The sequence below is a fragment of the Panulirus ornatus genome, chromosome 14, assembly GCF_036320965.1.
Source record: "Panulirus ornatus isolate Po-2019 chromosome 14, ASM3632096v1, whole genome shotgun sequence".
NCBI lineage: Eukaryota > Metazoa > Arthropoda > Malacostraca > Decapoda > Palinuridae > Panulirus > Panulirus ornatus.
Genome location: NC_092237.1, coordinates 7,768,863 through 7,785,619, shown reverse-complemented (window position 1 = coordinate 7,785,619; position 16,757 = coordinate 7,768,863). Strand labels below are relative to the sequence as shown.

General features: G+C 36.5%; 1 protein-coding gene across 2 annotated transcripts; it reads right to left on the bottom strand.

The window, feature by feature from the left end:
* Nucleotides 1-466: 466 nt before the first annotated feature.
* On the bottom strand, nt 467-16,311 carry LOC139753266 (soluble calcium-activated nucleotidase 1). 2 transcript variants are annotated; one of them, XM_071669526.1, is made up of 8 exons: nt 16,172-16,311; nt 14,464-14,646; nt 11,381-11,556; nt 9,612-9,744; nt 8,646-8,889; nt 6,428-6,631; nt 4,160-4,317; nt 467-1,430 (listed from the first exon to the last, which is right to left on the bottom strand). In XM_071669526.1, exons 2-8 carry the CDS (start codon nt 14,596-14,598, stop codon nt 1,218-1,220), a joined length of 1,263 nt encoding a protein of 420 aa, XP_071525627.1. In that variant the 5' UTR covers nt 14,599-14,646; nt 16,172-16,311; the 3' UTR covers nt 467-1,217. The 2 variants fall into 2 exon arrangements, with proteins under 2 accessions (XP_071525627.1, XP_071525628.1); XM_071669527.1 differs by having other exon boundaries at nt 1,085-1,430; nt 9,612-9,714.
* Between the last annotated feature and the right edge of the window lie 446 nt (nt 16,312-16,757).

Below are 16,757 nucleotides of genomic sequence, written 5' to 3'. Positions count from 1 at the left end.
TGAAATCATGCCTGGTATGAAAACTGTGTACTGTTTAGGTATATGTAAAACAAAATCACATTGAAAAACTCATAATCATCATACACTTACATACATCAGGAGGATTTATGCCATCACCCATGACACAATACACCATTTTTCATCAACATAAAGAAAAGTGTACTACTTTTTGGGTATTTCCCCCAACGACATATGAAAGAGATTCTGTAAGGGACACTATAATTCTGGGAATTTCAATTTCTGGTGTGGGTGTGACAATTAACTTTTCAGAAAGAATGAAGGAGTTAAGGCTTAATATGAACTTTAACAAGACAAGAAAGAAAACAGCATCCTCTGACTATTCAAGGAGTGCAGTCAGTAGAGTGCAAGAAGCAGATGATTTAAAGAAAAGAACAGAAATGTCCCACAATCTCTTTTTATGGAAAGTATGATAGCTAATGCAAGGTAACAAAACCATCATGAATTTATGTATGAATATGTATATACATGGAACCATGCACAATTATTCGAAGTAATACTGGAGTATTTTCGCAATGTATTTACAATAAAAATGGTAAATCTTTGGGATGATTATAACAGAAATTTACACTACTGTCAAACAAGGCCATTTCAATAAAACTAAATATTCACAATAAAATAATGCCCTGAGTTATCTGACCTATAACTGGTCACAGTAACAATAATGAAAATTACATTCACAAACACCAAAGATTACACAACTTCGTACAGTAAAAAAATTATACTGTAAAATTAACTTTTACAGTTTTTCATATTTTTCACGACATGGCAGACTAGGTACATACAAAGAGATGCACAGAGATCAACAAATTACATTTTGTAGTCTTCACTCAGATCTCCTGCTGCTTCTCCTCCAATCAGTTCTTCTGTCTTCTTACAAACACATTTCTTAACACTGAGAATATTGTCATATTCCTCTATGTATGTTCTTAAATTCACTGTAGAAATCAGTGAGATCATTTGTCATTATCGTCACACATGCTGACTACCATTAACTGCATGTTTCCCTGTTTGTTTTGCAACAGAAATAATTTTACAAAACAAAAACAATTCAAGGTATCACAACCTTGACGATGTGAGCTTACACTATATCATTTTTCCCCATACAAATATAAAATACATTTTGTGCATTCCAATACTAACATAGGTAAAGCTGTATCTTTCTTATGCATTTAAATAATGATAACTAATACCCTGTATTATACAAATTCTATTCCTTCAAATTTATAATCTCCAACTTTTGTCTCAGGCAAGAGCACTTTGCCTGCCATATTAAAGGCCATGATAAAAGAAGCAACTGCTCCGTTCACTTCCTCTGATTTCAGGGCCACAATTAGGTTTTCCTTTGTTCCAGGGATGAACTTGAAACTTGAAAAGCCATGTGTGGCAATCTTTTCTCCAACATGTGTTACCTGGAGGAAAATAACTACTTTAGATCACATAAAACATTTGTGTACATGAACTGATTTGATTTCCTAAACCATACACTTTTGCAATAATAGTTTCCACATTACTTGCGAAGATGATTTGTTAAGATTTTCCATATAAACATGCATTAATAATTTCCACACATATAAAAAAGCTAAAGTAATCCAGCTGAAGCTTAATCATCCACCACATATCTTAGGACTGAAAACTTAGGGATGTGGCTCAGCTAATGATGCTTAATTCCTTTCACAGCAGTATATCACCTATATACCACCAATATTTTACAAGTTAATTTTCTTTTACGTAACAAGTTGCCTTTCCTGTGCTAGCAAAGTAGGATAGGAATAAATGAACTATGACCTCATTTACACTTATCTAGTTTCTAGCAATCATGAACAATGCACTGAAACCATTAGCCAAGTTCCACAGATTATTTTATAGTATAGTATGATGGCTCCACATGTCCAAGTTCAGCCCAACAACAGAATGTTCCTACATATACCAAAACAATTAGATTCATTCAATCCAATGCACATCTCTCACCTCCTTGAATTTTCAGGTCCAAGTATTAAGGCATAAAGCCAACTTACTTCCATAATTTCATCTTCCTGGTCTCCCTCTCCTGCTTCCTCATGACATTCTGATACATGGATCCTCTTAGTCATTCTTTCTTTATTCATCCTTTCCATATGATCACTATAATAGTGCACTATAATATCAGAGTGAATGGTGAAGAATTCAAAGATGTGGATGAATTCAAGTATTTGGAGATAAATCTCAGTAAGGATGGTAATGTGAAAGCTGAATTAGAATACTAAGTCTTGCTTCAGAGATAATACTGAGATGCACTGAAAGCTATGGCGGGAAAAATTGTCTAAGCTTATATGATGGAATACGTGTCCTGACTGACAGATATGAATGAAACCTACATATATGTATATACAGACAAGGACATAATAATATGGGGAGCAGAACTGGATAACTTGTGTAATAGATCTGGAATTAGGAGTAGTATGAAATATTCAGAAATAACTGAGAAAGATATGCAATGTGAAGAAATCATCAGAGAGGGATGCAGATGAATTCTCTGGGAATGGTATAGTCATGGATTAAGCATAGCAGACAATGGGTTGATCATGATGCATAGCTGTACATATAGCAAGGAGAGGAAGACAGAGGACACAAGAGATTATCTGAGCACTTAAGACAAGATTTAACTATTGGATAGGGATGGCACATGCCAAAAACAGTGGTGTACCCATGAGATCATCTCTCCAAATACTAAACAGATCCAACACTACTTTATTTCTATGATTGTGAAAAGCAACAATTTCTATGTAGTATGGCTCCTGGCTGTTGGTTGGATAAATGTAGTGTGAAAACTGATTTGAGCTTAGGATATTTCAAATGAAGATACCAGGGGAATAATTTGGGATTCAGTGCAGTACAAGCATTTTGTATATAAAAGTAATGTGACCACAGACATTGATTTTATCTTACAAATCAACTAAGAGTGCAAAGCAAAAAACATAAAAGCACTTTTAAAAGAGAGGAACCTTATGTTTCATTTAAACAAACTGGGCTTGGGTTGAGGTTGTGAGTGTAAGAGTAATTTGAAATGCTATATATACTGATCCACCCAAGAGAATTTAGAGCAGATATGATGATATAACAGAATTATCTTTAAAGAAAAATTGTACTTAGATAAGAGAGTCAGTCATAACAAAGTATGACAAAGGTAAATAATGTAATACACAAATACATGAAATACTGAATCTCTAAACACATATTGTGTTGAGGTAAGAGAAATACACTGGTGCCCACTGAAAAACAGTGAGGATTAATATGCACTCCAAGTGATTAGAAAGAAACTAAACTATCTGAAAGAGGTCAAATCTCTTTCCTACTAACATATCTTAAAGGAAGAAAGTACACGCAACCAAAGATTCTACCTATTCTGATACAAAATGGCTACTTTCTTGGAAATTTGATGAAATCAGTCATACTGTTGCATGCAATCATGACCATCCTAACTTTATGAAACATTATGTGATTGAAAGGGTTATGAAAAATCATGGAAAACTTAAAACCAATGCTATTAGTCCGGAAAGACTATCAGGTGAATATCCCACACCCAAGATAGAAAATTATGGGAAATTTAATTGTTAACTACCTATATACAAGCATTTTATGGCCAACATATACAAGACATAAGAGTCCTAAGAATTCAAACTATTTCTTGATTAATACACCAAAAACATTTAAGAGGTTGTTCATCACTGCTCACCCAGCTGCCTAACATCTGAAATGCCCATACTCAACCATGGAGAAAAATTTTTCAGAAACACAATAACCTCTAAATGCATATATGAAATAAAGTCTTACAGTTATCTTACTGGTCTTGAGCAGCCTGACTGATCATTGAATCAATCCACCAACTGAAAAGTTCAGTGACAATCTACAACTAAAAAAACCTAAACTTGTTAGAACAATACACTTAATATATCTTACTTTATGAAAAGGAGACATGCACAGCATGCAGACCTCAGATATGACCCACAATATCAAATGACACACCAACACTGAAACTGGCTTGATCAAGGTCAAGAATAAAAGCAGGTAACTTAGGGGGCACCCAAATATCACTTAGAAAGTACTATATAGGTACTACGTACAACAGTTGCAAGATTTACTTTGCAGTAATATCAATTACCTTTATATTTTCAAATCCTTCTGTGGCTTCAAGCATGAGATTTGTACCACGATGTTCATCATCATTCTCATCATATCGGGAAGTTGATGCTCTTCGTGGGAGGAACACCCATCGCTGCAATCCTTCTGCCCATGTACATGATTCATGTATCATGTACCCTGGTAAAGTGTAAAAACTGATGTAGTAAGTAGCATATATGAATGTATGATTTGTGTAGAGGAATTATAAGAAAAGAAAAATGATACAGATGAAAACAAGAAATTTTCCTACAACTTTTCTTAGGACATGTTCACACATCCTTTCTGTCACTGGTATTACATACTACCAAACTGCAAATAATCTTACAAATTTCTCAATTTTTACAATGTCCAATCATATAATACCTGTATTTTTTATCTGGGAAACTTCATTTACATGGAGCACTAGATATTTCTTGAAAAACTTTTTTTTTTTTTTTTCTGTCTCCTGCGTTTGCGAGGTAGCGCAAGGAAACAGACAAAAGAAATGGCCCAACCCACCCCTATACACATGCCTTGATTCAATCCACTGACAGCACGTCAACCCCGGTATACCACATCGCTCCAATTCACTCTATTCTTTGCCCTCCTTTCACCCTCCTGCATGTTCAGGCCCCGATCACACAAAATCTTTTTCACTCCATCTTTCCACCTCCAATTTGGTCTCCCTCTTCTCCTCGTTCCCTCCACCTCCGACACATATATCCTCTTGGTCAATCTTTCCTCACTCATTCTCTCCATGTGACCAAACCAAAACTTAATTGTATAATAAATGCATCTCTCTTGTTATAGAATGTTTCTGTAAAACAATATTAAGGAGTTTCCAGCACTAATTTGTGAGTTATATGATTATTACATGTAATAAACACTGTATGGTCTGCCATGCTTGGACATGGAATTCCATTCAAGTTTAATCATACCGCATATATAAGCAAATGAGGCTGCTATTTGTTTGTTCCTAAGGTTATCCAGCCAAGGTAGGAATAAACAGAGGTGATGAAAGCCTTGTGTAAGATGAAATGTGAAAATGCAACTGGAATGAAAGGTTTCGTAGTTGAATTTCTTTTGAAATTCTCCTTGACACCTCCGCTTCAGAGATACATATCCTCTTTGTCAACCTCTCCTTAATCATTCTTTTCAGCTCTCCCAACCATACTCATATTACTACATCTCTCTCTTACCCTATCATTCCTTACTTGATCAATCCACCTCATACCACATACTGTCCTCATACATTTAATTTCCAACACAGTCACCCTCTTCTGTATGTATGCATGGGAAGCCCATGCCTTGCTTCTGTACACTGTTAGGACTACTATTCCTTCAAACATCTTTACCCTCCCAGACAGAGATCTCTCAACACAATCTTCAACATGTCCAGGACATTTACTCTCCCCTCCTCACCCATCCTATGACTTACTTCAGCTCCATAGTTCCATTCACAGCCATACCCACTTCTCAGTATCTAAAACACTCCACTTCCTCTAAGTTCTCTCCATTCAAACTCACACTCCAAATAACATGTCTCTCTTCACTGCTATGCCTAATAACCTTGCTTTTATTCACATTCACTCTCAACTTTCTCTCAAATTGATACCAGCTTCTGCAATTTCCCACTCAAATCTCCAACCAGCACTGTGTCATTAGCAAACAACCAATTCATTTCCCTGGCACCCCTAACCCTTACAGACTTCACATCTGCTCCTGCATACAAGAACCTTGCATTCACCTCCCTCACCATTCCATCCCTAAGCAAATTAAACAGCCACAGGCACATCACACACCTGTCACAAACCCACTTTCACTTAGAACCACTCACCCCTCCTCTCTACCTACCAGCATACATGTCTTACTCTCTTGATAAAAACTCCTCACTGCTTCTTAACAGCTTTCTGACTGCACCATATGATAAAACATCACTATCAACCCTATCATGAGTTTTCTCCAGACCCATGAATGCTAAATACAAATCCATCTGTTTTTCCATGTATTTCTTATACACATTCTTCAAAGCAAAATCCTGAAGCTTGAACTCGAGTTCAATGTCATCTTAATGTAATGCAACAACCTGATGGTTGTTTCACAGTTTTTTAAGGCTCATGTCTGACCCACTGATGTAAAAGTGTTCTGTGTTAAGGTCCAGTTAGCAACAATAAACTTGACTGTCTTATCTACATGCTTCAAGTAGTCAAGAAAAAAAATTTAAGGGTTTTCATACATAAGTTTAGTTACTGTGTCACAGTATGTTTACCTGGAAAGAAAATTCCAACAGACTCCCGCAATTTTTCATAATTCTTTGTCCAGTCATGGTGCTCGATGTAACCTCTTGTGGTGATAGTCTTGACCCACTGTGGATTGTGGTTGACCAACTCTCCAGAGCTTGTAGTCCACTCCTTGCCCAAACCACCAACTATTAAGGTCTCATCCTTTACTGTTGCCCATTCACTCTTGAAACCTGGAAATTTGGATCTTTACTATGGATTCTTCAACAAACATGGAATGGAGCAGACAATTCTAGAATTCTGGCTGCTGAAATAGGCTAACTGATGGGTGCTTGCAGTGTTAACGGATGGGATGGAATCTGTAAAGTAGAAATATATAGATGTTGGCAGAGAAAAGATTTTGAGTGTGGCAACAAAAGAGTGGATTAAGAGAAATACCTTGAAGCACTTTTGGTCATATGAAGACGACAAATAATGACAGGCTGAAGAAAAGACACTGGGCTGTGATGAAATGAAAAAGTAAAGGAATACATTAAGAATGACACAAAAAATTGAGCAGGGGATGAAACATGTCAGATTTTTTGCCCGAATTTGGGAAACTGGAGACCTCAGTGGCAACCACCCCACAGGGAGAAGTTCCCTAAAGCACAAGGAATCAAAAAATATTATTTGCCAGTGTGTGTAAAAGGTGCAAGTTGAGAGTAAATGTGAATACAAGCAGAGGTATTAGGTTTAGCAGTGAGGAGGGACAGGTTATTTAGTGTGAATTTGAATAATCAAAACTTTGAGGAAGTGGATTGTTTTACACTCTTACGAGTAGATATGGCAGTAAATGGAACCAAGGAACTGAGGTGAGCCACAGGGTGGGTGAAGGGGGCAACAGTCCTGGATGTGAGGCATGGCATTTAAACAAAAATACAAAGAAGAGGGAGGATGCGTTGAAACTGAATTGTCTAATAAGGGTCGATTGTATAAGAAATGATAGGGCAAAGAGATGTGATTATACGAGTATGTAAGAGAAATCTGAAGAGGGTGTGCTGAAATGTTTTGGGCATATGGAGTGGACAAGTGAGGAGAGGATGAATAAGAGTATATACATGTCTGAAATGGAGGAAACAAGGAAATTGGGGAACCAAGATTGGGGTGGGATGATGAAGTGGAAAATGAAGGTTGTGGTCCTGACATGCAGAAGGGTTTGAGGCATGCAAGGGACAAAGCAAACTGGAGTGATGTAAAAGACATGGGATTACATCTGTTCCTAGTGCTACCTCATTGAACTAGGATATGGTTAGCATGCATAAAAAAAAATAATGATCACTGATGTTCATAATGAATGGGGTGGCACTGTTCTTGTGGTGGTCTGTATGAGTTCACTGCAGGTGTAGTGCTGAACTATAACATGGAGATGAGGTCCAAGTGAAGACTGAAAAGAACTGGGTAGGCCAGTGTGTTAAGGTCCTCTTGACAGGTGGCATAGAAAGGTTCATTGCTAATTTTGTATGGTCTAATCTGCACTTTTTCAAGTAACATGTGTCATGGATACATGCACAAGAACAGGTGGGTCATGAAATGGTAAGTTTGAGAAGAATGAAAGTTGTGAACATGTTCTTTATTTCATGAGTATAGCATCCAAGTTGTTCTGTTAACCAAAAATGTGGAGAAAATAGCTGGAAGAGCTGTAGATAAAATTCATGTGCTGTGTGTAGGATTTAAAGAAGTAGTTGATAAAGGACTGCTTGGAAGAGCAGAACTCATCTTCATATGGTATGTCAATGCTACGATACAAAGGTTAGGCAAATTGCTCATAACTTTTCAGCCACCCATTGCTAAGATCAAATTCATCATATGAAGATGTGTTTCCCTCTTGCAACATTTTGAAAATCACAGGTCTTTACCTTGATCAGGACAGATACTAAAGCTCCCTTTACAACCCATTTGATATAAAGTCTGGTAAAACTAGGGTCCAGCAGTATGAACTCTTACTAACCTAGTAAAGTTATGGAAAATGAAAGCATGATAACTGAGTGTAAAATGAAAAGGCATGTGTGTGAACCAGCAAAACATTAAATGTCTACCAACATCAGCCACAAGTAGTTATTCAGTGTACTTAAAGAATTTCATAAAATTTTTCCATAACTTTGAGAGGAAGAGTTTAACTTTCACTGTGGAGATAAAAAATTTTGGTGGAATCTTCTTACAGGATTATATCATGTTTATGATGAATATTACATGAATCTGATATTATACCTTTTACCTGTCGGCCATTTCCATCTGTGAGAACAACCCATGGAATTGCTTTGTTGCTTTGAAGGTCTATTTCATATATAATGCCTGTGCGGTCATCTACTGCATACAACTTGCCATTAAAAACAATCAGTTCTGACAGTTCCATCCCTCGACCTCCATATGCCATGTTTGATGTCAGTGTTATAAGATCCTTGTCCCAATCAACAGTCACTTCCTGGTTCTCTACACTTACAGTGAGATGGCCCTGAAAGTGAAATCATAAGATATTATAGTTTGGCACATTATCATTAGTGATGATTCTCTAAGAGACTTAGAGGGCTCTCAAATGGGGAATGACGCATCCACATTAGTCCTCTGCACTAAGGATATTCTACCCACTCTGGGGACACTATGCCCACTAAACCCTGGGACCTGTCAGTCTGAAAATCAACTCCAATGGAACCTTTAGCAAGAACGATAAATGTCCAACCTTCAGCTAGAGATATATATGTGCCTAAACATTCCAATCTAAGACCATATGGTCAGGGCATTGATTCCCACTGCCTCCAACTCAAAATCTGGAGTTTGCAAACTTATGGAAACATGCGGCTGTGATAAAATGCCTAATGGTGCGTGTGAAGAATGGTGTCAAATTAAGGCCAACAAACCAGAATGAGAAGAGGAAAGCCATCACTCCTAAAATCAAAGGAAAAAAGCTAAGGTGGGATATAATGTCAACTTCTAAATTCCTCAGAGCTCATAAGAATGTTCACATACCCTAGTTCTTCAAAGGAAACAGGCACTCTTTTAGAAACAGGGTATCAGCACACCAGTACCATGACTGATTCTAAAACAGGGATAGGGTCCAATATACCACCGCATATTTTCAGTGTAAAAGAACAGAAGAGGTTGGACACACTGGAATTGAAATGCCTGAGGACAATAAGTAATGTTCATCAATTAAGGAAGTACTGAGAAATAAGGTACCTTTTTCAAATAGCTGATCCATGAGTTCTTTTCTGTTGGGTGCTTAGAGTTGGTATCAAGGTCAGTAACAACTGCTATACGGTATTTGATGTATCCTCGATCACTGTATATGGGCGAAGTTAGAGGATAAGTGCTGCAAACAATAAGACCAGTAAAAATCAAACAAACTTTAAATTGCTACAACAACTGGAAAAATAGCATTACTTAAAAAATATAAGACATTAAGAATAAAACTTCCTGGATTGCACATACAGCTGAAACCAATAAGAAAATTTATAAAGCCATATACTGTATAAGGTTGCAACCATAAATATTTCCTTTTCTCAAAAAAATCATAGACTGAAACAGAGATAATAATATCTATACTGATTCTGTAAACTTCTCGGGTTAACATATTTTTTGGATAAACAAACCTATGTACATATACAAGTACACATGCTTGAGCACAAACAGACAAGTTTTAATAATGGTAGACTTCAGTGGCAGAGAAACACACTGGAAGAATTTAGATTCTTACAGAGATAGTGAGTCAAGGAGACATAAGTTCTTAGAAAGTATAAAGGTAAAATGTCCTAAATCAGCACTTCACTGACAATGTAAGAATCAGAGCTGATACACCCCTATTTCTAGATTTTTACCTTTACACACATTAACAAAGAAACTGAAAACATCAGATATGACACACCAATTGTCAAGAATTGAATATGTAATAAACGAGTTTGACGTGGTTAATGAGGACATAAAGGGAAATCAGAGTGGAACCCCAACTCAAAGTAGATATATAACTATGAAAATCAATCATGAACAATTTTCTCTTAAGCATAAATTAGAAAATACAGTTATGCATAATGAAACTGGAACAAACATCTCAAGTTTGGTGAACATATTTAAAAAAACACGAAGAACAAAGATTGAAGTTGAAAAGAGAGACACAGAGATGGTAAGTGAGCACAATCAAGATACAGAGAGGAGTTAGAGGTTGTATATTTTCCCACAATGGAAAAGAGAAAGAGTAAGGAGAGGCCTAGTCCTAGCTTTCAAGTTTCTAATCCATTTTGACAAATCTGACAGAACACCTTTTTTCAAGATGGAAAGAATTAGTAACTAGAGACCATATAATGAAACTAAAAATGAGATGCAGGAAAATATATGAAGAACTACTGTCATAGTATCAAGATAATTCATGAATAGAATAAACTGAAGGGACTGTGAATTCTGACAGTATACAAAAGTTTATGAAGTTGAATGATAGCAGAGAAAGTGCAAGTGATGGGGTACTATTATAAGGGAAAGTTGTAGAGCAGCACCTCAGTTTTGCTTGCAAACACCCACTAGGTGGACAGTGGACTTTACCAATGAAGAGATGGACAAACAGCTATCAGAGTGATCACTTGTATCAACCACCTTAAAAAAAAGTCATTGAAAAGAATTACAGTATAACAAAAAGCAGCATCTCATCTGCAAGTAAAAGACCCACACTCAAACATGCTTCAAAATAACTTTTTTAACTCTATCTGTATATGTCTGCAAAAAAAAGATACCAATTACTATAAACAGGCAGCAATGAATTTGGCATAAAAGTTGTCACATACCCATAATTGAAGGTACATCTAACATAGTCAGTTCCTGGATACCTGAGAGACTTGTTGGTTTCTGTTCATTTTATACAAGCTACTCAAGTCTACTTGCCTATATTTCTGTGAAAGCTACTCAGGTTCACTTGGATTATCATTTCACTGTGAATATTCCACAGACCAACAATGTATTACCTGTTATAAAAAGCAAACCAGTTGCGCTGATGATGATGACCATGGCCATGCTCCTCTCCATGTCCCCAGAGATCATTAGTAAGATTGCTTTTGCCTACGTGATAAGTTGGCATGATCATAAACAGTACCAAGAGGGAGACTAGACCAATTGCTGCAACTAACATTACAAACTTGGTCTGAAATGAAAAGTATCAGTGTAATCACAGCTATAAGTTCATAAGTATGCATAAAAATATACATATACACAAAAAATATTATTTCAAAATAGACATCAAAAGCACACGCAGATAAATCAGAGACCAATCAAATTATCATTTTTAAGTGCTTTAAGGGAATGAATAATGTCAAGAGCGAAGTGAAGCAATTATAATTCCAGTCTTCAAAAGAGCTAACATCATAAAAAGTGTCAAGAATTAGTGTAACATAGATATTTTTAAAAAATTTAATTTAATTTTAATTTGAGGACAATGTGTGGTGTGAGGTGGTTTGATCGAGTGAGTAACGTAAGGGTAAGAGGGATGTGTGGAAATAAAAAGAGCGTGGTTGAGAGAGCAGAAGAGGGTGTTTTGAAGTGGTTTGGGCACATGGAGAGAATGAGTGAGGAAAGATTGACCAAGAGGATATATGTGTCGGAGGTGGAGGGAACGAGGAGAAGAGGGAGACCAAATTGGAGGTGGAAAGATGGAGTGAAAAAGATTTTGTGTGATCGGGGCCTGAACATGCAGGAGGGTGAAAGGAGGGCAAGGAATAGAGTGAATTGGAGCGATGTGGTATACCGGGGTTGACATGCTGTCAGTGGATTGAATCAAGGCATGTGAAGCGTCTGGGGTAAACCATGGAAAGCTGTGTAGGTATGTATATTTGCGTATGTGGACGTATGTATATACATGTGTATGGGGGGGGGGGTTGGGCCATTTCTTTCGTCTGTTTCCTTGCGCTACCTCGCAAACGCGGGAGACAGCGACAAAGTATAAAAAAAAAAAAAAAAAAAAAATTTAATTTTTGTTATGATTATTAAAGATAAATGGTAGGAGTAAAGAATTCAATGAACTTCGTAATTACCTATTTGTACAGTACAAGGATCAAGTTCTACACCTATGGTACCCTGTTTCTTAAGCATTTTCTCTCTTCATGCAAATTCTTAAAGTTTTGTATATGCTAGCATTCACAGTATCACCATTCAGTTTATTCAATCTACCCAAAACTCTTACACCAGTAATACGATAGGACTTCTTGCCCTCTTCTGGACTTAGTCTGTTCTTTGGCTTCTTCAAATGTAGTAACCAAACCTGCAAAGCATATCTAGTTTTGGTCCAATATAAAATGTGAAAAATTTCCTGAATATTTCACCATCCAAGTACTTAATTGTGATTCTAATATCTGCCAACATACAGTCTGAATCCTTAACATTTTCCAAAGATGGAGCTCTTATAATAGATTAGAAACAATGCACACTCCTGTGTCCCTTCCTGGAGCTTATTTCCTGCTAGATATTTGTATCAAGGCCTTCTTTCCATGTGTCCCATTCCCATTACTTTGCATTTAATAAGGATGTTAGTAGGCCCAAGATCATTATGACATGCCAGTGGTGACCCTAACCCATTTTCAGAAGGCTCCTCTGACATGCATTGTTTGTTTCCTTCAACAAGGTAATTATCTATCCCTAAAAGAAGTCTCTACCTTATTCCTGCCTGAAAATCCAACTTTTTACCAACCCTCCGCATTTCATGTCACTTGCATTTGGGGTTAACCTGATCCCCTACCTATGTGACCTACGACCATCCATACATACAACCGGAAAAAAATACATAAATAAAAAAATAAAAATTATGAAATATGAGCAAAAGAATCTTAAATAAGACATATATAACAAAGCTACTTCGTAGAAAACAAGATAATCATGAAAGAAACTGAGTAGGATAAAAGAATGCTATACATGTACACGAATTCTACGTGCCTTGCTGACGTGTGTTCGACTTACATCCATTTCGAGATCAGACGAGTTGGTCAGAATGGAACTTGGACATACGTCGGGAGGGGGTTCATAATGTCTTACACTGTCGAAAGTTGAAAACAACTGATAAACCTGTCACTCAAGTGCTTGTATATCTTTATATCATCCTTGAGAACTTTCCCTCCAAATCCCTTAACCTGATTAACTGCTCTTTGGATGACAATCTATTTCTGATGAATTTATGGAAAATATTGTCTATCTCAGCCTTATCTACAATGTCATCCCATTTCCGTTTCTCGTACCTTATTCTGCCATACACATTCCTTACTCTATTAAGCCTTACAGATGATAGCTGGTTGAAGTGCAACCTATATCTTCTCCACAGCCCATCACCTACATGATCTTCCGCTTTTGTTATCTAGAGTCCTACATCTCTTAACCTTCCTTTTGTATCTGATGTTAAAGTATCCATGCCCCTACTCCATTGTAAATTTCACAGTAACTTCCATAACAATAACCTACATAATGAAAATTGAACTTAATTTTCTAATACACGTTCCCTTAGAAAATCAATAGTTTTGTATTTACCTACTTGTACAGTATGGGGAGACAGCTCTTCATTTGTGAAGCCCCATCTGAACTTTCTATACCTTCAGAAGTAGCCTTTACACCTTTGTAAATTGCTGACATTGACAATTTCTCTGATTCATTTAATTCAGCCCTCCATAGATCTTATGCTAAACCAGTCCTTTGTATCCTTTCTGACCAACTTCTTCTAATGGCCTCTGGCTACTCTGGCACTGCATCTCATGAAGAACTGTAGACAAGGCATTGATTTAGAAGCCATAGGGTTGTTATCAGGTCCCCGCACTCTCTTCCCTCCTCCATGGTGAACAGTTTTTAGTATCAGCCACTCATTAAGTGCAATAAGAATCATCAGTTTAGTCTCCTCAATAAAGGATGCATATAAAGTAAGGGGAGAGGGTCTAATGGTGAGCAGCAAATACAGAACTTGATCTACAGGAGCTAAGCTAAAGGAAGAGAAGAAATAGAGCACTCTGGATTTATACATGCATGCATACAGTCACTGACACTCTCAATAATAATACTGCACTGGAGAAAATATTACCTGAACATGAAGAGTTGAGTTTCCAACCCTATACGAAAAAGGTGTACGGCTGAATACTGCTTGCCTCATATCCAACACCATACTGTTATTATCTAACATGATTTCTTGAGTTGATTTTGACATGAGGGTCTCCATACACAAATCTTAGAATTAATGGTAATTGATGAAGAATCGTCCACAGTTCTGAGGGAAACATAAGACCAGAATTAGTCTAGTGATATATTAACTGATTTTCATACCCTTGTTGAAAGATAGGGGGCATAATCTTCTGGTTTTGTGATCTTTTCTATTCTTTTAAGATGTCAATATTTACAAAAAAGAAAAAGCAGCAACCTATCTTAAAGTACAACAAGATTTTGTCTGAGGTAGGGTTAGCACAAAAAGTACATAGTGAATCCTGCTTGTTTACAATATTGTTGCTTTCTGATACCAAAAACACTATATAGTTTTCCATCTAGTGTCCATCTGGAACTTTTTAAATTACCTGTCCACTCTTCCTAAAAATGCTTCAGTACTCACTCTTTACACACTTGGACAATATAATGAAGTCTCTCTTCATATATAATGGTGTTTTTCTCCTTTCCAGAATGTGTAGTTTAAATTCTCTCAATCTTTTATGTTGTGTTTAATTCCCTCAATGTCATATGGAAAGTTCTTTTGAACTCTCTCTATAAAACACAGCAATATACAATTTTGCTTTCTATATATGCATTAAATATTTTCATCAACAGGTTTCTGTCTCATTACCACACTGCTCATTACATGACCCAGTAGTACAATCCTTTCTTGGTTTACAATAAGAGAAGATATGACAAATAATGCTGTTAGATTAATGAAATGAATTAATGAGGCTGCTATACTCTGGAAATAACATAAACATACAACTGATAGATGTTGCCTGCCCAAGCAAAGCCAACTGAAAATCATATAAAAAATAAGGTCCCTTTTCTCTTAAGAATAAACTTTTTGGAACAGAGTGAAATTAGTTCAGATACCTGAAAATTTCATGAAATTAGCAACGCCTTTGGCATTCTGAGACAACAGGTGTATATAATGTACAATCCTCCCACAGCCCTGGTGCACTTTTTGGAATTTAGAATTATCCTCTTCCTCATCATAAGATATTTGTATGAATCTTGAAATCTATGAACACTTTTCTTCATACAAAAGAAATGAATTCAGTAACAGGGTGGAATCAAATGAAAATAAGACAATGAGTACTACAGCATTTGACTTTCCAGCCAATAACCCCCAAACCCTCCATAAAGCAGATGTCAGTATTGCAACCAACCAGTCTCACAAGCCGGGTTTGAATCTTGACATAAAAGACAGCTGGCTGACAGCCTACCTAGATGTTCAACCACTCCCTCAAGATTAACCAATAATAAATTGAAATTGGTACAGAATGTATGAATTTTGGTTTATAATGCGAAAGTGCAAATATCGTGAACATATATACAAAATATTTCATCGGGGATAGCAAATAAAGTATATAAAAATAATTCCTATGTGATCCTCTCAATAGCTTCATAATTGATGGCATAGAGCAAAGAATAACATTAAGTGCAAAAATATAGTTTAACTACATGAAACTCCTTAAACATCTTTTAATCTAGAAAAATGCCTTCTATTTTATCACTAGTAATAATTTTCATTCAAAAAGCTATATTCTTAATCTACTGACCTTACTAACTCCCACACAACTTACCTCTTATTTCGAAACAGGGCTATATTCTCAAAATATTTCGAGAAGTAGCACCTAGCGAGGTTAGATATAGATGTTCTTCTTCACTTGACTAATTTCTGCACCTTACATGGAGTTCTCGAGCTAATAACTAATGTCCATGACGATTTTTGTGTCAAGGTTTGAGGACATTAGAGGTGTCTGATCAGCAGCTCCGGAGCGAGGCGGACGTGGCATGTTTGCCAGTGTTGAACGGGATAACATTTGAAAATTATTTCTATTTTTTTCCTTCACCAAGCTGTTTTCTCGCAGATTATCCTTCCGGGAAATGGCAGAGATATTAAAATGAATTGGTAATAACATTAAAGAAAGAGTAATGTTGAAAAAATTGCTCTAGATTTATTGTTGTCTTCATCTTAAATGCATTCAGGGTGGAGTGGTGGACCACCAGACTTTATGGTCATTGTGGACCACATGAAATATATGGCGTTTAATTACGTTTCTGTATATCATCTTGGCCTTTGGGTTCTTGTTGGAATATATTTGACAGTTGATAGGAACAATCAGACGCTGCGCCATACGCCTAATATTAGAAATCCACAATGATTTG

Coding starts and splice junctions, on each gene's coding strand:
- LOC139753266 (XM_071669526.1), bottom strand. CDS start 14,598: ATGGAGACCCTCATGTCAAAATCAACTCAAGAAATCATGTTAGATAAT. Junction 8,890..9,611: donor GGATCAGCTATTTGAAAAAG/GTACCTTATTTC, acceptor TTTCACTTTCAG/GGCCATCTCACTGTAAGTGT. Junction 1,431..4,159: donor AAGGATTTGAAAATATAAAG/GTAATTGATATT, acceptor ATTTTCCTCCAG/GTAACACATGTTGGAGAAAA.